Genomic DNA, 21,767 nt, shown 5'->3' with positions numbered 1-21,767 from the left:
TTAGGTGCTACCTTCCTTGAAGATAACTAGTTTCCTCTCATTAAAATGGATTATTAACTATCTTTCTTCTGGCCTCCTGCAGGATAGAAGTCAAAAGTACCTATATGTAGTGAAGTCATTCGAAGCTTACAGTGAAATATTCACACAGACCCGTGAAGGGGCTAGGCGATTTTAATCTTGTATAAATAGTCAAAAAATCAACAGTGGGATGCACATCACCATATGATGGAAAAGTGAGCTTGCCCACTTGTGTCATTCATGAAGTGGGTGTCTGTCAGTGTTTGGATCCTGACTAAACAAGAGGGTACAGATGAGAGGGCCTATAGTAATGGTCCGATCATAGGGGATTGAATGGAAATGGGCAAAGAAAAGTATCTTATAAAACTTAAAGCACAATCAAGACAGAATGTCTCCAGGATGCTCACTGACTCTTACCAAACAGGGTATACATACTTAGATGAACGAGGGAAAATATACCAAAAGAACATTAAATTACTTAATCTTCCACAACTCACATTAACTTAACCTAAAGACACAATGAAAAGGCAAACAATTTGACAGCAGAAGAATATTTACAATAAATGTGCTGCAATGTCTGCAGTGTTCTGGCCAGCTACACAAGCCATTTAAGCAGACATAAGTATGTGAGAAATGTTACTTTTAAATGCAAATACATCCATCCCATATTTGCTGAAATAGTAATTAACAGGTACTTTGACACATTAAAAAGCTCAATAAAACGTTCTCCTTACGTTTAGAAACCCCACCTGTCCAGCCTGCTGACCAGCATCCGGGCAGACAAGTTGGACAAACTCTTTCAGGGTCTCCTGAGGGTGATAGCGGATTGCTGGATGTGAGAAGTATGGCCCAGGCTGCTGAATGATGGGCGACGTTGGAAAATGAAGTGTTGAGGGCGTTGAATGTGGACTCGCTACAGAAAGAAGAGCAAAAATTACCAGGTCAGGCATTTATATATTTCAGTCAATCTGCATTTCTTTCTTTACTTGCTTTTATTATAAATTATGAGAATAAATTTAAAAACAGTTTAATCAGCCGGAAAAATATACAACTTTTCTGATGGGTCTTCAACATCTGCTTTTCGCGTTTAGATAAAAGAATGCATTTGCCCCTGGTAATAATGAATCTCTGACTACTTTTCTTCATATAGTTTGATATCTTGTGCTCTACCACACCTCTCCATTGCTCTTTATATATTGTAGGATGGTGCACTAAGTTGGCTTATTGTAAGCTGTTTCACTATTATCAGAGGACAAATCGCAAATTAAAGAGGATGCATGAAGTCCAAGGTAGGTACAAGAGAAGTCACTGATTGACCTATGCAGAAATCTAAACCCAGGTGAGGTAGAATTACAGCCTTTCCCGATATGAGCATATTTGATTTGCTCTTGCAGTGGTCCTGGCCAACTCAAGAAAGGAGGAACAGAATGCCACAAGCAAAATCTTTGCGCATGGGGCCAATATCAATTTGTTCCACTTATTCATATAGACTTAAGGGTCATAAGGAAATAATTCACTCTTTCTGGCCCACCCTACAGAGATATCTTTCAGAAGAGACATGAGTTCATAAAGAGGAAACTTTGCAAGTAGAAGAAAACCCACATTTAAACAAATTAGATGAAGAATGATTAAAGAGGGAACTAGTGTATATTCAGCATTCCCTTAATGCCATTTGTATGTATATATATGTATATATATAAAAAAAAAATATTTTTCTCTTTATTAATTTTATTTGCATGTTTGTATACACATTGCTATGAGTTTTTAATTAATCATGTTATCATATTTTTCACTACAAATGAACACAATAAGGTAACTCACATATACAAGTAAAGAAGAAAAAAAATGTTTAAAAAATCAATGTTTAAGGAAAACAGCCAAAAATTCTTTATAATCTGATGTATATTATGAAGAGGTATTCTCTTGCTATAGTGCAAGTATTATGTAGCATGTCAATTAAATTGCATCCGCTGCATCTACCTAATCACTACATCTCTTAATAAGTTACGGTTGAGGAGGTAAGATTTAGTGGTATGTGAGGTGATGCATTTGATATTATTATAGTCCAATATTAACCACCACAACATAGTGTCGCATAATCCATGGAGTTTATACCATGGTTACCTGACCATCTTGAATTCAGAGGTAGGCATGCTGTTTAAAAAAGGATGAAAGAGAGCATACCAGATATTTCCGAGGACAAAAAGAGAAGTTCAAAAGTAGTCGCAAGTTGTGACTCCTCTTTTTGTGACTGGCATCTTTTCGCAAATTGGCCTATGTAATATTAGGTTGGTGCGCAAATGGTGAAACGGAGTGGGTTGCAGACCAACCTGCCTCATAAATTTTAAGTAGGCAGGTTTAGATTGGCAAAAGGATGGTGGCCTAAAAGGGTTAGTGACCACTACCTGTGCGATTGCTTTTCAAACATGTTGGTTTTTTTTAAAGCGGCGTGGTCGCCTTAAAAAATACTGGAGAATATTAAAAAAATGTTTTCATTTAAACAAAATCTTCAGTGAGTGTACGGCCTCCTCCCCCTGATGCAGCCCCCCCCCCCCACCCCCCAAATTCTCAGAGGGCAAAGGGTCCAAAAGGGACCTTTCCCTTTTTCCAATGAGTCACCAACCAGACTTGGTAAATTATCAATGTTTTGCGACTGGAATTCTATTTGCAAATAATTGATAAAGAGAGATTCGAATAGCAATTTGGAAGGGAGGACCACAACACAACCTTTCCAAATTACATTTCGGTGACTGCTATTAAACCCATTTTACGAGCCCGTACCACTTTACTGATTTTCTAAAATAAGTTTATTATATTCAAAATAACTTTTAGCACTAAGAAATACTCCGAGATTGGGAAATTAATAGTTAGTTCCACTTACAAATGTAGTATACCTGACTTTAAGACTATTGTTCACCTACAGAATCACCAGCCTGTGCGGAATTGGAAAATATTGGTTTTGCTTTGTTTTCAGGTGGTTCGGTGGTGCTGCTATCTGTCTCCCTGAAAACTGAAGCATAGCCATCGATTTAGGCCTCATGTACACGTGCGTGTAAATGTTACAATGCAAGCAGGACAATACACTCGTTAGTGCTGCAGTACATAAAAACACTTTAAATGCGAGCGCACAAAGGTACCTCTAAAAGGGCTGTACTAATTAGGAGGACAAGGTTGCACCCCCAAAGTGATATAGCTCCCCTGGAGGCGCTTCAAGCCAAACTTCACTGCACCATTTATAAAGAAAAGGCAGCCCTGCCTTGGCGGACCAAAACACCCCAGCACCGAAAGAGTTAATTCTCTGCATTCCTTATCCTAACCCAAGCACTGACCTTGACTTCATTTGTCAGACATTATTCCACTGTAAGTTAATAACCAGCACATTCCTGCTTCGTGTATTGATTGCATTTCTTTGGAGAAAGGATTGCATGCTGCCAACATTTTATTCAGGGAGGGACAGAGACCGTGCCGGCTAAACAAATCACCTTTCAGAAACGTGATGCAGAATGTAAAATGTATGGTGGTGACATAAATGTACACGGATGAGCATGTGTATAGATGTTTAATGAGCCACACTGCTTTTAAGTTACATAAAGGTCAAAGGTTTCTTACTGTATCTCCTTGCCATGGTGGAAGCTGAGAGCGAATAAAGAAAAAAGATAAAATAAGGCAAAATTACAAATGTGTTAGAAGATAATGTAAAAGTTTCTCGTAAGGCACAATAGGAACTTCAAGAACGAATATTGTGAGCTATAAGTAACCGATTAAAACAAGAAACGATGCCTGGAATGTACAGTACAGGTACCTGAAGAAGGGGATCTGTAAACTGACAGCAAGCACAGACTCTGCGCAAAAATGAGACTTAAACAATCTGTTACCAAAATAATAACCAAAGATAAATATGTCCCTACAGAAACATGCGAATCTTGCCCTCGCAAATACTATAGCAAAATAAACTAGTCATACAAATAGGCAGGGAGGGCCAGATTTGGAAAGTTAAAATGGATGGTTATTTTTTGTAGAACGGACGGCATCAATTGCGGGTACTTTGGCAGAAGATATTTTGGGTTTATGTTTATCCATTCTACTTTTTTTCAGTTTATAATTTCACGAACAATCCAGAGGATGGGAGCATCAGAATGAGTATTCAGAACAGAGCTTGACAAGGAAGACAGTCCAGCGGCGGCTCCTCAATTAAGGCGGAGGAGCACCGGCCCACTGTTTCTGAGCAGTGCAACAAAGGAAGATTAAAATGATAATAACAGGTTGTTATTATCATTTTATTTTTCTCTACGGAGCCAGGCGGGGCTGGGCTTCTGTCACAATGCATGAGGAGGAGTATATGCACCTTAAGTGTGCATGACAGTTTGGCCGGCCTTCTCAGGCTGTACAAACAGCCATGCGCACTTAGTATGTTCTCCACCGGGCTGCAATACACAGCCTGGGTGGTAAGGCGTTCAGACCAATCATGACACAGCGGTCATGGTGATAGCAGCGTTGTGATTGACTTAGGGGAGCCTGGGTACTTCCTTCTTCCGGGAGCGAGGAAGAGCAGAGGACGATGAGAAGCATGCGACGTGAACAGACAAGTGTTTTTTCAACTCCCCGCCCCATCCTGCTTGGCCACCCCCATTTCACAGCAGACACCACTGTACAATATGTTAATTATTCAATAAATTATTAGGTACTAGGTTGTTACTTTCTACCGACAACTTCAACTTTTCTTCTTTCACTCTGAAATACACTAAAATAATGCGTCCATTATGCTCTGGTATCAGCTAAGGAACCAACACTTCGAAGAACTACTTCTGGTTTCACTAGACATGGCCACTGACCACAAAGAAATTCGACATTGAAAAAAAAATAGCAAGAAAAGCATTTCACTAAGGTTAGCTTATCCTTGTCTTTTGTATATGAATATGTGTGGGCGGACTGAGCTATAAAACAACAGGATGTGGCTGAGAGGTTGGAAATTGGAAGAGGAGTGGATTAGGCGCCGAGACAGTGATTGGGCAGAGTTGACCTCTTCAGAGGGAATCTTGCATCACTAAAGGATGTGTAAAAAGATGGCGTTGCTTGAAAGAATTGGTCGTTACTTTCTTCCAGACGAGGAGGAATAATAGTGTGTTAAAGCAGGACGGGAATTAAATTGCATCCCTATGGTGTGTAGAGTGATAAAGGAGGATATCTTTATCATTTGTATCTGCAATTTCTATTCTCAACCCTGGCAATGTTGCTACAGTGGGTGTATTGTTATTCACTAAATACTTAAGATATGATGGAGCGATAAAATTCACAAACCCTTGGCGGACTGCACCCTGAGACACGTGGGCCTTCCTGCACTTCAGGGGCATATGTTATGCTCTAATTTTTTCTATAGGTTCTCTGAAGTTTATTGGCACAACTTTGACGTTCTAGTGTACTGGTCTCGAATGTCCTCAAATACAGAACAATCCATTCATGAGAAACTATTAGTTTTTTAAAAACAAAACTTAGAATTAGAAATTGCCCACATCTCACAAAACTCTAATAGCACAGGTCCAAATACAGTTACTGAAGCTACAGCAAAATACTTAAAGGGAGCCCGTTTCACAATCTAACAGCTGTTATACAACAGTTTATTATGATAGTAAATTAACTTGAACTCTTAATGTGCACCTATGGTTTCTCTCTGCTGTCACTGAATGATTTTAACTGTCTAGCCACTTCCAGTCTTAGACGCTGACAACAATGGAACAAAAGTGAGGTTTCCGCCCTGAGGTAGTCACTTCTTCTGACTTGTCAAAGTTCTGTCCCTGAAAGGGTAAGCCTTCCTCATAGTGTTGGAGGAAACAAAACAGTACATCATTAATTATTGATTTCAAGACACCATAAGTTGGTCTTGCACTGCAAGGTCAAAAAGGCATAAACCTTCAAACACCGAGCTACACTTTAGGATAGTAAACTCTATAATATACTGACACTGCAGACAGATTGAACTAAATTGATATTTAACACTTTACTAAATCAATAGTATCATATGAAATGATCTATCCTGGACCAATGCATATTTTCAGGTTTAATCCACACACATATAGCCACTTTATGCTTAATAATCTTTCAAGATAAGCAGTGGCAAAGGTTAAATGCTAAGGCATGCAGGTAACTATATTAAAGTGAGACAAGTAAAACTTAATGTTTTAAGGGCTCCCTAGTTGTAAAGCAGTCCCTCACAAAGTTCAATGCAAACACTTGAGGAGTTGGTGATTCTCATGTCTGAAAGGACTGAAAAAGTCTCAAGCCAATGACTGAAGGAGGCTGGTGGAAGAAAGCCAAAAGTTGAAAGGGGTGGGCCCAAATGCCAATCTATTTATATTATAAACAGTATGTCTGCTTGACAGCTGACCTGGCACAACCCAGACCTAAAATAAGGGTCGAGGGGGCAGTTCCTGCTATTGTCTCAGTGGCCCTAATCTGCTCATCAACTCATTATTACTAAAGGAATTAGATAAGAGTAGATTGATCAAAAAAGATACTTCCGTACACCTGGAAATAATTTGTGATTTCAATTTGCGTAAATTACAAGTGATTTCAAAAAGTGATTTACATGTAGGGATACATAGGCTGCATGTAAGCAATATACTTCATTGAGGTGTTCACAATACACAGGTGGTTGTGTATTTAGATTATTGTATAAGTGGTTCTGAAGTGGCCAGGCTACTTAAAGGTGTACACCTACCCAGTAGTAACATCAAGGGAACGCACAAACATTTGGAGGTGCATTCGCCATGCATATATGTACAGCCAACATAAAACCGAATGCAAGTGGTATTGAAAGTGTGAGAAAGTGAATCGAAGTGCTGAAATTTCAAAGGGTTGGTCTAATATGGGGGAGATATTTACTTTTTAGTTAAAGTTGGGATTTTTCTTAACTCCACACATTAGTTCTGAACTGAAAAGTAAGTTTATAGAAAGGCATACATTATCATTGCAAATGAATAAAATATATCCATAAACACAAACCACAGTAAGCCATAATAGCAGTCAGGCAGGTCAAACTATTTCTGAATCACCCTAACATTCAACCTTTGATCAGGCACAGACTGAAATTATGCATTTTTAAATGTTTTATGAGCCAATTCCTATTTATAAATGTCTTTTTTTGGAGGTTATCTGGCACAAGGCAGGGGATATATGATGCAAAAAAAACAGGATAGAAACTCCTCAAAATAATGTATTTGTTGTTGGAACAGGCCTGATCTAGTCACTTGACTGAAGACGAAGTCAATCTGTAGATATTGCAAAAATGATATTTAGAATTATTAAAGGGTAATGTTTTCACTGAGGGGTTCTGAGCGACATAAAATAGGCAGGCAATGAGAACCTCATAACCCCCACTTAGAATCCAACGTTATCATTAAGGAAGATTTTAAAATACAAATCATTTGAGTCCAAACTTGACATCCTTATCTGTTCCCAATCAAAGGTTAGCACCCATTAAATCTAATAAATTAACCCAGTGTTATCCAATGAGAGAGATATGCCTTACAGAAGTGAAAAACAAATGTAGGATTTTTTCACTACTAGGACCTACACATGGCCTATTTTTTTAAACAGAATGTACCCTTCCCAATGGACATTTTAGGACCTACCCTAGGAGTGACTTAAGTATTAAGAAGGAAGGTTTAGGCCTCGCCAAAGGTTTCTTTTATCAGGTCAAAATTGCAATTTAAAACTCCACTACAGGATACAATGGCAGACCAGAGACATGTTTTAGAATGGCTACTTTAGTGGGTGGCACAATGAGTGTTACGGGCCCACTAGTATCATTTAATTTACAGACCCTGAGTACCATATATTAGGGACTTATAAGTACATTAGATGTGCTAACCAGGTGCAGGCCAATTTTACCATGTTTGGGGCGAGTGCACAAACACTTTAGCACTAGTTCGCAGTGGTAAAGTGCACAGATTCCTAATACCAACAAATACAAATTCAGAAAACAGGAGTGAAGGCAAAATGTTTGGGGGAAGACCACATCAAGGATGTCAGGTCTAAAAGACATGGAGAGTCAACAGAAGGAGAAAGCAAAAGACACACATATGATGGACGAAATGCAGAGCAAATCAAACATTCACCCCCAGCCAAGAGATCTGGGTTAACTCCATTGTACTCTTGACCCCCATGCCACCCCAGTTTAGACCCAGCCATATGCAAATCATTCTTGACCTTGTGCCTCATGGGAACAGTCAAGCCTGAACTGCCAAGGCAGATCTCCCTGGACCGTAAACAAGCATCCTGGGACCGGTTTCAGGGCTTGACCCCTTATCAACCAGGCTAGCTTGTATCCAGTGGCACAGTGAGCCCGCGACCCAAGTCTGGGCATACCCTGTGCACTTAGAAAGCAAAAGACACACAGATGATGGACGGAATTCAACAGGAACTAAAATTTGCTATCAGACCAGCAGAATTCTCCTAAAACCCTGGAACTTAAGTAAGGAAGTAGGTGAGGAAAACTTTAAGAAAATGAATTCTAGCCTGGGCACAGTTAACAGGATAGTTTACAGTTGGGAGTTATTAAAAATAAATCACAACAACACTTGCTCATCTTAGATCTTTCTCACGCTTACCTAGTTCTCTGTGGTTTACAATGTCAAAGTGATGCCACCATGAAAAGTTAAAAGTACAAGATTCTTCACCGACAAAACAGGCTGTTATGTAAATACACTACTTACTGGAGTGGTCAGCAGAAACTCAGATGCACATTTACTGCTCAACAAATTAACTCTTTCACCCTATAAACTGGATGTTTGATGAAGGGCGCTAGTCTGATTGTCTCTCAAACCTCAAGAAATATTACAAAGTTCAACTCCAGCACTTTTATAATAGGCAATGCTCAGATGCTTTCTGGAGAAAACAAGTTTTTTTACTGAGTCATCTAACCATGGTTTATCTTCAGCAATGAACACAGCATCATCCATGCCCACAGAATCAACATCATATCCTATGATGATGATGACACACAATTCATACTCTCATGTTCCTACCAGACGTCAAGCACCCAGACCAATTTCTCCACCTACATGACTGAAGTAGGAAGTAGTTATCTTAGGCAAAAACATCTCACTTTGGCACTGATGGCCGCCGAACTCGGACCCACACTCAACCTGGCAACCTATGCAAAGAACTTCAGAATAGTAATCAACACCAAACCCACCATGAATGGCCAAGGGAACACGTCTTCGTCTCCTACTTACACACATTATTATGCCCTCGAAGATCTTCTAATAGCCCCCCATCAACACTCACAAAACCATCACCTAAGCCCTCATCACCAGCAAGCTGGACTTTGGCCACACACTCTATGCTGGAATCAAAAGTCAACTGACCTAAAGATTCCAAAACATACAAAACCCAGTGGTCAGGCTCACCCTCAAGCTCCCCGCACTCCCATCACCGTACAACTCAAAGAGCACCACTAAGGAGGGCTCTTCAAACTCCTTACACACACATACAAAGCAATACTCAACATTGACATAGTGTACCTCAAAAACGACAAACTTTCACAAACTTACCAGACACCTTAGCTCAGTCGGTCTCCTACTGGTGCCCCCCTCCACATACGCAGTACCAGATGTGGCGGTCTTCTACTTGACTCCTGAAGTCTGAAAAGCCCTGCCCCTGCACATCACAGCCTCCTGCTCAGTTCTTGAATTCTGCAAGCAACTGATAGACTACTGCCTTCCAGACGAAATATACTGGTAAACTATTTTTCAAAAACTAAAATGTTAAAGAAGGTATCAAGCACATCTACATCCTATTCATCTGTACACATTATGGCGTACAGCAGCAAGGTAGTTTCAGAATACTTTTCCCACACAAAGGTTTGGACCACATTAGAAAAAAACTCAAGGAGATGGAGGTGTGAGTAAACCCACACACAGAAAGGATTTAGGTGCAGTAATAGTAATTTAGCTTTATAGCTGATGCAGTGGGGGCACTCCAATGTTGGAATGGACTGACGAGTGGTATTTGAGAGTCCTAGAGTGCAGATGAGGGACCTACCCCAAACCTGGCCAATACTTACCTTGGAGTATGCTGTCCCTCAGAGAACATTGATTAGCTGATGCTTTGAGGGAGTCAGATTCAGGAATACAACCATTTACAGTAGCAACCGGATGAAGGAGAAGCTTCAGTTTAAATTCTAGAGGTGGCAGGTAATAGCAATAGTAACGTAGGGAGATGCAAGAGTTAAAAGTGTTATATTCATGGCCTATAGCCAGTTAAATGAGCCCATTAAGATCACGCAGAGTTTCCTCACTGCTTCTGACAGCAGAAAAAAGCCCTGCTTTGGGTCATCTGGATAGAAGCAGCAGCAACAGGCACCTTCACATGCAGGAAGAACAACAAACTTACTCCTAGTATAACAACACATAACATTTTCAGTAAAGGAGTTTTATTCACTCCTTCTCCTATGACTTGTATAGGGAGCCTCCGCTAAAACCTTCTAAGTAGCTATTGACTGTCCAGACCCAATCAGAATGTAGCAGCCTGATACAGATTGTTTACAAGAATACAAAACATGCCATTCCTTTGCATTATTGAATGCACCTGCATCTGTGCCAGACTACTAAACAGTATGATAGCATACTACTAAAAATAGATTATGCAGCAATGTAAAGACACCCATTTTCCCCACAAATGAGACAGTGCAAGGGAAGGGTGTAATGTTGGGGAGTTGCCACAGTAGTCCTAAAGAAATTTGACCGAGCATCTATATTCTTTCACTGCTACTGCAACAGAGTATGCCTAAATGGATTGCCAGTGACTAGCTGGTAGTACTAACAAGTATTTGGATAGCTCAAATATAAAACCGGCCTAAATAACCGCAAACATTGACATAAAGGGATAGCGATGTGGTTAGTTCACTTAATTGCTAGAGGATCTGGAAACCTCAGTGTGGCAGGAGAGCTAAATAAGATGGATCCATGAAGCACTAGTATGCGTGTGCAAATTTTATGAAATGCAACCCCATAGCCTGCATTTTACTCTATTTAGATCCATTACATTATTTTGTTTCAGACCTTCGATCCAGCTAGACAATTTTGCAATGCAAAATCAATTACCCTCTCTTGGTTTGTATAAATGATTTCACTGTTTCATACCTACTTATTGCTCCAAGACCTCTAAGTTCGCTGTACTGGTCATATCCCTGTGATTTAATGTCAAGAAAGCTATCTTGTTACTTCTCAAATAAACACAAGCATATGTCTCTGTGGGCAAATCAATTTGCAGTTCTAAATCAAAAGCCTTGACTGTACTCTTGATAATCAATGATTCATGACTGGCCACAAATTATTAAAATTAAGGTTTGGGGAAATTTAAGCAAACTCCTGATACTTCAAAACTAGTCAAACCTGCACACAAACAAAAGAGTACAGAACTTGAGAAGTGGTGCATTGCTTAAAGGGCTTGTATGCGCACAAGAAGTGCACACACACACACACACATGCACTCTCCTCCCTCACCAAAATAAAATGTTACTCCTCACTATTGTGTTGTTTGTATCTTCTGCTAGATTTCCCAGTCATCTTTCGTGTTTTTAACTTTTTTGTGAGTTTGTTTTATGCTGACTGTTCTTCACGCCTGAAACTCATAGTCATGTCAAAGAATGTCAGGATGTGCAGTCTGTAAACCTATGTATAGCACCAAATGTTCAAAGTAAAGGATTGCATGTTTTTTTGGTCTTCAATTCCATGGGAAAACCTCAGGTCTTAAGTATTAAAATGATCAGTCTTTAGCTGCATATTTCATAAAGTTAGCAAAGAATCCATTTACTAGTTCTGGGCCTTTTAATAAGAGGATGAAGTGATACACAACATAAATTAAAGAATTAAAATAAATGTAATCCACGCCACAGCTTTTTTTAGGTACAAGTACACAAGTGACAATTGATATAAAAGAATAATAATGCCTTAAAGCAATGTCTTTACATCTAGACATCTTCAGAATCTGTCTTGCAAACCCTCAGGTAAGTTATAATCATTCGTTGAATAAACATGTATCTCTCAATACCTAACGGGGACAGCAAATACAGGTATCTTTAGCAAGAACAATAGTTGTTACTTGCACAAACTATTGTTCGAACTCTTTGGCCTGTTCTGCCATAACTCAAAGCACATATTAGTAAACACTGAAAAACATCTTCTAGATCTTCTTAATGTAGTTAGTTATAGCCTTCTTCCTTCCCCAGGTTACAATTAATAGCAATCAACAGAAGAGACAATAAGGCAGTTGCAACACCATTAGTACAATGTAAATAGTAGCCAATCAATTAGGTTAAGTTTTTTTGCTTAGTTTTCTCATGAATCAAACTTTGCTGTGAACGCGGCCACCTTAAGGTCTAGAACAATCCCCATTTACCCTTACTGTACTTTTGAAGATGCTTGACTTTGAACTTGTGCCCTCAAACATAATCTATGGGGAGTAGACCTTCTGTTAGTTTGAAATGATTAAAGATCCAGTTAGAGCAGAGTTGTTCAGGATATCTTTTAGAATTAGAAGGAAACTATTGGAATGCAACAATCTATCTTACAAGATAAGAGTTTTTCTTCTAATGTCCAACTTTTGGAAAACTGATTCCACATCAGAGGTAAAATGTTTGAAGTACACACAGCACCTGGTGTGAATTATGAAGGTGCATGCTTTAGTGCTCAAAAGCTTCCAAAATGACATTATTTTCACTTATAACATATACAGGAGAATCACAGCTCTTTAATTCTTTGACAAATGTACTTTCGGGAAAATGATACGCAAATCTATGGATTGGCTAATATGAGGCACTGGGTAAGCAGACATCAACAATTAAATTATGCCTCCTACCAATAGAGTCAAAATCATTTTAAAGGCTTCAGCTCACTTTAGAGTGAAACGGAAATCCTTGTATATTTTACTGCTGGGAATGTATGAGTTTGGCTATGATCAAGACCAGAGGACATGCTGTGGATTAATTTATGTGGAGCAGTCTCTCCAAGACAGAAAACTTTTCATCATGATAGCACATTATTAGTGGGAACAAGTCATATAGTGTAAAGCAAGACAATAAGTCATGCTTAATTTGATTTCATTGCTCGTATGCTCCCTAAATATTTTGGGAACTAGCACTTATACATGAAATTGCAAAGCCCAGACAAAATGTGATTCTGGTGTTAAAACCGTATGATTTTATAGGACTAAACTAGGGAAATTTACAGAAGGAAACCTGAAGAACTACACGGTAAGCAGAGATCAACCTGCTTTTGGGGAGGGGCTCCTGATGACAGCCTCACCTCTGGGTCCTGTAATGACAGGTCGATGATGTTGTGTGAAAGCCGTTCCAAGGGAGGAGGTCTGCGAAGGCGAGGGACTGCTGAAACCAGACTTCTCTGACTTCTTTAATGTAGTAGGCGATGGCATTCCTGGCAAGAATGATTGATAAGTGCAATTTAATAATGCTAAGTAATGGAACGACAGCAAGGTGAATGGGGTGCAGAAGCAGCAAGATGGACCAAAAGGACAAACGAATTGAAATAGAAATAGAATTCCTCAAATGAAATAACGCTCTTCTTGGTTCATGGTAAGGTTTTTAAAATTAGGTTAATTTAAGAATTAAATCAAAACCGCATGACAATAATGTGTTCAGACTAAGCACTGAAAAATGCCAAATGTTGACTCAAGAGCATGGACTGATTGTTGAACCGAGGCTGGCCTAAGTGAACTAATTAACATTTGAAGTTTTAGGACATACCAAACTTCCTATCTATAAGTTCAGCCTTTTTAAACTTGGTTTAAACTTGCTCTTGATTTTCCACTTCCTATATGATTACTATGAAACTTAACTTATGAAAACGGAGTTCTTTATCAACAGTAGCTTGGCGCTAGCTCTAACTCATACAATGGAATCATGAGCATGGCACAAATAGTCATCCATGTATAAAACAAAATGTATGTTTACAGATATAAGGTCAGCATATATTTTCATACTCTGGTCTTCGTCTAAGAAACTATTGCAAACACAGCCTTCGTCTTACTAAACACTTCTGACCATTATACAATTTCTGTCATTGCTTAATTTCATTCTTCAAATTACTAGACACTCCTGGTTTATTTTAGAGGGGATGACTTATGACCACATGTGTGTATGTATTCACTATGTCTTTATGTAATACACTGTGACTTGTCAAAGTCCAAAGTTTGCCAACATTGGTCCCTGCTCTCTTATGCATCGTGTTCCCTAACTGTACTCGTCTCAGTGTGTTGTGTAACATAGATCATTCTACATTATTGTGAAAACAATCAACACATGTACTATACAAAGAGATAGACAAAAAAGTGTACAAAGGTATGGAGTGCCTCACAGAAGTAACCCCATGGGAGTCCACTGATAGGTTCTCACCAGTGGACTCTGGTTCTCATCATTAGCACTTCCATACCAAACAAAAAAGTGTGAAGACAAAAACAATTTATATCTATATATGCAGTGTGCAAGTGCGGTGAGCAAATACTATCCCTAATCAGTGAGTTGTAATTAGCTGATGAGATAAGCTATAGGACGTGTCTTCCTATTGCTCAATTCCTGACCCCGAACAATGTGAGACCTACTGCTATTAGGACCACCTTGTTATGTTAAAAATGAGCTAAACCATCAATAGCTACTATTCTTTATTCTATGCCGTGGGTTTGCTCGGTTAAAAGACACTAGGTTGCCTTCTAATTTTAGAGGGCCAACATGTTTCATTGCCTTAGATTATTTTTTGGCAATGTCTTCAGGGCAAGGGTCAGTTCTCACCTTTCTGCTTTCATTCAGCGGTCAATGGGTACCGCTATGGTGGCCAGTATGCGCATACCGGTCACCCTTTGTTCGTGATCTTTTTCGCGGTCTTTATCCCCTGCTAACATCGGTTAGTAAGGTGAGTAATAGGACGGCGTGTTTCCTCATCCGTACACGGAGGAAACACGCCGTCCTATTACTCACTTGACTAACCGATGGTAGCAGGGGATAAAGACGCGAAAAAGATCACAAACAAAGGGTCACCGGTATGCCCATACTGGGCACCATAGGGGTACTCATTGACCACTGAATCACAGCAGAAAGGTGAGAACTGACCCTTGCCCTTAAGAAATTGCCAAAAATCATCTAAGGCAATTAAACATGTTGGCCCTCTAAAATTAGAAGGCAACTGAGTGTCTTTTAACCGAGCAAACCCACGGCATAGAATAAAGAATAGTAGCTAGTGATGGTTTAGCTCATTTTTAACATAACAAGGTGGTCCTAATAGTAGTAGGTCTCACATTGTTTGGGGTCAGGAATTAAACAATAGGGAGACACGTCCTATAGCTTATCTTATCAGCAAATTACAACTGACTGATTAGGGATAGTATTTGCTCACCGCACTTGCACACTGCATATGTAGATATAATTGTTTTTTGTCTTCACACTTTTTTGTTTGGTATGGAAGTGCTAATGATGAGAACCAGAGTCCACTGGTGAGAACCTATCAGTGGACTCCATGGGGTTACTTCCGTGAGGCACTCCATACATTTGTACACTTTTTCTGTCCATCTCTTTGTATAGTACATGTGTTGATTCTTTTCACAATAGTCTAGAATGATCTATGTTACACAACACACTAAGATGAGTACAGTTAGGGGACACGACGCATAAGAGAGCAGGGACCAATGTTGGCAGACTTTGACAAGTGCCAGTGTATTACATAAAGACGTAGTGAATACATACACACCACATGAGGTCATAAGTCATCGGCTCCATACATAAGGGTCAGGTCAAATATATTGTGTAATATTCAGTGAGTGGGGGCTTGACCTGGTCCGCATTGAACCCCTTAAGCTCTATGATCAATAAAGTTATTTTAGAGAGGGTAAAAGCCCAGCAGCAAAATCATTCCGTCTTACCCTATGGGCATTATTCACCAGAAGAAGAAATATTTAATGTTGAGTCCTTCAGTGCTTGCACAGTCTATGCTTATATGTTTTGTTGGGCTCTCAACAAGCGTGCAACTGCATTATACTGTGCCCATAATGCACAATGACGAGGACGGAGTTATGCAGATGGAGTGTCTGTAACTCAATATTGGAAGATTTGCAGACAGTAATTTGACACCTCTGCAGAAGATTGTAAAACTGGTGCTGAGTTAGTAATTTTCAGAACAGCCAAGCTTTATTTAAAGTAGGTAATGGAAAGCAGGGGTTCATTTATATTTAGTCCCAGTTTTCCATAACATGTAGAATTGCATGAGGATGGTAGTCTCTTTAAAATGTACCACCCATCAGTGATAAGAGGATAACCCATAGAGTCTCAATGTGGAACCCCCCACAAAAGGTTGTTTCTATATCTGTAGTTTTTATTAAGATGTCTGCATGCATTAGATTATATTTATTTCTAAAGTATAACAGAAATGTATATGTGGATTTCAAGTATAGGTTATTCAATTGGCAGTGAGCGTGGGTTTTTCTTCTAATGTGTAAGAGATCCCAGTATTTAAAGATGTTCTTTTTAAGACAAAAAGTGATTTAACCAGCATAAGAAATAAAACTATGAGCTAATAGAGCAATTCTAGAACATGAAATTGAAAACAATCCAATGCAAACAGATTTGTAGAACTCAGTGGAATTGAGCCCAGTTTTAGAACTTGTTTTTCAAGAACGCTACCGTGGTTGATATTGAATTTAAAAATGTTTGCAACGATTTCCCCTGCTTGTTCGACAATGTTGTCACAATTTAGAATTTAAATTTAGTAATAAGAACAATAGGTTAAATCTTTTCTGTCACATATATTATGTATATTGGGAGTAGTATGCAGGCTTGCACTGCAAGTAACATAGCTGCCTTTTTTCACATTAATCTGTTATGATTTCAATATTTTAATTCTGTAAGTGACCAAGAACCAATCAACAAGAAGAGCGGTACTTTTTTTCTCCAATTCTGCATGTTGTCCTTTAGGGGGGTGGGGGGGAGTGACAGTCAACATTAGGCAGCAAAGCGCAAAGCAGGTTAGGGTTATTCACAGACTATGTTGCACTAGCAGGTTATAAGTTGCATGTTCTGACAGCACAATTCAAACATTTATTAAACTGTTAATACATAAATAAAGAAAAAAACATCAAGCAGTGCATGCAAGAGAAGAACCTAAGAAGAAGTGACACTATGCGCTGTTCTTTTCAGTGCCTCATCCCTCTGGGACCATATCCATAAGAACGAAAAACTTCAAATACTAAATCCTTCATTCAAACAACCAATCTAGCCCTATTGTGTGCAATATTAGGTTAAATTAAGGCTGTATACTGCAATTTGGTTTTGCCAGTCTCTTCTGCTGGCATTGCTTCTCATTTGCTACAGAAAGTATGTATGAAAAGTTTGGAAACTTGTAGCTCTTATTAGCTGGTGCAAGGTGGAAGTGAGATGACAAAGGTGTAAAAGTGACGTGTATTAGAATCTTGTGTTACTCCTTTAGCTTATATTTTACTGACACTAGAATTTACAGGGGGATGTCTCTTTTGCAATGAGCTTTACGCCACTTCAAGGCTGAGTTGTTTACATTTTTAGGAAAGGTTTGCAACAGATAAACATAGAAAGGCATTTATGTTGTTCCCAACTAAAAACTATGGCCTGATTTAGATCTTGGCGGATGGGTTACTACGTAACAACGGTGACGGATATCCTGTCCAGCAAAATATAGATCCCATTATATCCTATGGGATTTATATTTCGGCGGACGGGATATCCGTCACCGTCGTAACAAAGTAAACTGTCCACCAAGATCTAAATCAGGCCCTAAGTTTCTAAAAAGAAATGTATTTGTTGTTATGTTACTTTCAGAAAGAAACCACAAGTTCATAAAAAAAAGAAGAAAAAACAGAGCAGAAAAATTAGTTGCTTAGAAATTTCAATATTGGTATGAGATCGAGTTTAAACAATGCCCCAACTGAATATTTCGAATATCGTTTCATACTCAGTTAATGCATCAGCGGTGTGACATTCTGCTAAATGTCCATATGCAAGCACAAATACAACATGCTGTTTGACAGCTTCAGTAGGGGTAGCAAAGAGCTCTGTGCTGTAGCTGAAGCTGCAAACCTGGCTTGTTTGCAGTGGGGAGGGCGCTACAGACAAAAGTGCAATACGAGTATATACTAGTATTGTTACTGCATGACTGACTGACAACTGATGCGCCGGTCAGACCTCACATAATCCTTCTCCTTACATCCTTCCCATTCAGGACCCTAATGCACAGCGCACGGATTCCCTGTGTAAGGCTTTCAGGCATATAACCATGATGTATCACATTTACTATTCAAAGTGTAAAATGACAAAATGTGCTAGAGTGCATACTTTTTATGCCGCACCTTGAAGCCCAGCACTGGTTATAGTTTGTACAAAAGGATCATTTGTATGTAAAAAAAAAACAATTTGGCGGCTTAATATTAGTTGTATTTAAACCATACAACAAAGTACGTTCCATATAACAATTAGTAGGGTCTCCTAAAAATCAGCATTATCTTTTGTGACCCTTCAACTGTCAGCCAGTACATGATACTTGCTTGTAGTAAAATATAGGAACATAAACAAAATTACATTTTACGTTCAACAATGACTTAATTGAAAAACGAACTTATAAAGATCAGAAGAATTAGTAAAACTGTAATGCCGTTAGCCACAAATGAGTTCACCGGACATTAGGATCCGACCAAGAAGTCTAGTTTAACAATATATACATATATCAAGACTTATCAACAACAAACATGCACTAACTCCTCCAGCAAGAAACATGCTGAGCCATATGCAAATAAATTACTAGCCCTTTGTGAGAGGATCAGATGAGTAAGCATTATTTCAAAGGCTATTCTCTTATAGCTTCCTAGCATTGATAATCTTTTGAAATGGGTCAACATTCCTTAAAGGCATGTCATCAAACAGCCAGTATAAGTTTAAATCACATTATAATTGCATTGTATATACTTGTAAATGCCTTCTTGTCTGGAAGATCGAAAGTGAATTCTTCAATCCAAGGCTGATTTTTAACTGCACCCTGCTAATTATCAAAATATTACATGCAGACTTCTACAGTCAATCAACTGGACGAGAAGTCGAATTCCATTTGAAAATATTCTTGCCGTTAACACATGACCACAATAATGCTGGCTATTATAACAATAAAACTGGCTAACCCAGTGCTTAATTTGTAGCAAAAGTAAGTGTTAGGGCCAAAGATATTTTCCGGGTGGCCACTGCCACGTTCACCATCTACTCTCACTACCAGCACTGCCAAATGCCAGTACCAATGCTACCTTCTTACCTTCAAAAGCCTGCAAATGCAACGTATGGGCTATTCCAGCCAATCACCAGCAGAAAGTAAGGCCTGGAGCTGCTGGTATTATGATTTATGCATTTTACAATGTTAAATGGACTGCTTATGTTTTAAAATAGGCAGACAGCGCCACCATGTAGAGGACTGTCATAAATATGAACCAGACTAGTGCAGCATTTTTAATATAACACATTCTCAGCAGTGTCAGAATTCAAAATTCATATTTTTCAATAAAAAAGTGTAGACAAACATTTGAAAGGGGCACACACTCTTCTCTAAATTCAGATATCCCTTTCAATTAATCTTTTACCTCCTGCTTGGTGTACTGTTCTTCCTATCTTTCCAGCTACCTTATTTTTAACTTTCCGGCTAGGGACTGTTGTTACTGTGGTTGACCTCTGCTTTATGAACTACCTTCCTCTTTTGCAACAGTGTAGGACATCAGAAAGGGCAAGAAGTACGTTTTTGTTTTTCTTCTTTCCACAATCAATGAAAGGCAAACTGTAATGGATGTACACTTCTTGTTTTATGGGCGTGGCTATCGGTTAACATTCAACCAAAGAAGTCAATCACTCCTAAGCAAAATTTGTAAGAGTCCCTTCAATTTTTTTAGGAGCTTCGAATATCAGATAGAATGAGACATATCAACTCAAATAACAAACAAATTAATTGGGCATGCCAAAAAAATAACAGAACCAAGTCTGTACTTACTTTTGCAGAGCAGTCACTTCAGCTGAATACAGACTACTTTACTGACCAATCCCGTTCATCTCAGAATCTCCAATCACTTCTTCCAAACTCACGCTGCTGAAGTACACTTGTCTCTTCCACGGTTACTTTCTACACAATCACATCATCTCTATTCAAACAGCCTCTAAGATCACTCACATTGTCACAACCATCCCACTTGCATGTGCTTCATCCATTTTCTTGCCCAGCATCCACTTCCAGGCCCTTTAAAGGCATGCATCAACGCCCAGGCAATGCACCCACTTCTATGCAATGGAGCCACTCACAAACCCCACATTCTCTCTAGCACCCACATCTATGTCCATGCCCCACAGTCACTCTCTATAGCTCACAAACCATATCCCTATCCATACTGATAATTCAGAAGCCAATGTCACTTTCTTTTCATTATGGGAATTTTGAGCCCTCCCCTACAATGCTAATAGCAAAAATATAAGAACTAGAACGCATAATGCTGTTGGCTAAAGGCCTTGCTCAGCTGATAGTTTAACATATGACATGGGGCTCTTCTGGAAGTTGTGCCTTGCTCAATTTATTCAATTCTGGGATATTTAAATCCAAAAGAAAGATTAGCAGTTGCTTTTAATTTTTTTAACTAAACAAACGTATGAGATTTTAAGAATCAAACCCGTGTACAATTTGGAACTTTGTGTGCCTGTCTTGTTCTTGTCCCCCTACTAAGTTCAAAGTACTCAATGAGGAATTATAACACATACTTTGTGACAGGGAGGAACTTTTTATTCTACTTCTATGGTAGGTCAGTTTAATGAGACTCGCATTGTGCTTTGCACTGCTCAGGACAGTGCTTCGGAGCACTACTAAGGGTATGCACAATTCACTTCAACAATTAAATATTGTTGGAGTGGAAATAAAATGCTACAATTTCATTCTGCCTATGTAAAAGGCAGAAGCCCATAAGAGGCATACAGGGCTGGGCAGTCAAGCACAAGTCTTCTTCTGCTGAACTTGCAACTCACTGTGACCCACTACAACTGGCTTTGCCCCACTCCCACTCTCCTCTCATCAGCAGATCGAAGCCAATGGCCTGATTTATTACTAGTTACTTACTAAGTGTTATTAATATATGTGCCAGAGGTTATAATACACTTGTAGTAACATAGACAGGATATCAGCCCTGTTTGTTTGCTATGTGAGAACGATAAAGTAAATAATACCGAAATGGCCACCGGAGTTTCAGAATGCAATTGTGGGCATGTGCACACATGCAATTTGGTTTCTTGATATTAAAAAATGTGCCCTATGTGTGTGCAAATGTGCAAAAAAGCACAAACTATCCATGTCATGTTAGCAAGAGTGATGCACAGTGATGCAAAAGCGGCAATTCAAAGAAGCACTGGCAAAACCAATAGATCAGCATTCATCTTTTAAAGGTGAAAACTATTGCCTTTACCAATGCTGGTTCCGGTATGAATATGCTACCTGATGCACATTTAGAGTAACAGTAATATAACGGCTATTGCTACTGTGGTGATAAAGCACACGGGTTCCCCAATCGCTTAAGTATTGTGCAAGTTAGTGTGCAGAAAAACTATGCTTTTTATTTGCTGACCATGCACAAGAAGAAAACACACAGCACTGTGGTAAATTGGCAATAATGACCTCATTCATAGTAAATATTCCCTGCATCAATGAGCACAG

General features: G+C 39.1%; 1 protein-coding gene across 11 annotated transcripts in view; it reads right to left on the bottom strand.

Annotated features, from left to right (window-relative positions):
• NFIA (nuclear factor I A) overlaps positions 1-21,767 on the bottom strand; it is a 773,858-nt gene that overhangs the window by 78,889 nt on the left and 673,202 nt on the right. For 2 of the 11 annotated variants that reach the window (XM_086953177.1, XM_086953229.1), the window contains exons 7-9: positions 13,323-13,451; positions 3,628-3,651; positions 753-931 (exon numbers count right to left, since the gene is read on the bottom strand). In XM_086953177.1, the coding sequence (XP_086809303.1) occupies positions 753-931; positions 3,628-3,651; positions 13,323-13,451 (332 nt within the window). The remainder of the gene's footprint in view (positions 1-752; positions 932-3,627; positions 3,652-13,322; positions 13,452-21,767) is intronic. The other 9 variants (XM_086953198.1, XM_086953254.1, XM_086953191.1 and 6 more) reach the window with 5 other exon arrangements.

Source organism: Lissotriton vulgaris, chromosome 1_1 (genome assembly GCF_964263255.1).
Source record: "Lissotriton vulgaris chromosome 1_1, aLisVul1.2, whole genome shotgun sequence".
Classification (NCBI taxonomy): domain Eukaryota; kingdom Metazoa; phylum Chordata; class Amphibia; order Caudata; family Salamandridae; genus Lissotriton; species Lissotriton vulgaris.
The sequence above is the reverse complement of the archived record's forward strand: the minus strand, read 5'-3'. Positions and strand labels throughout refer to the sequence as shown.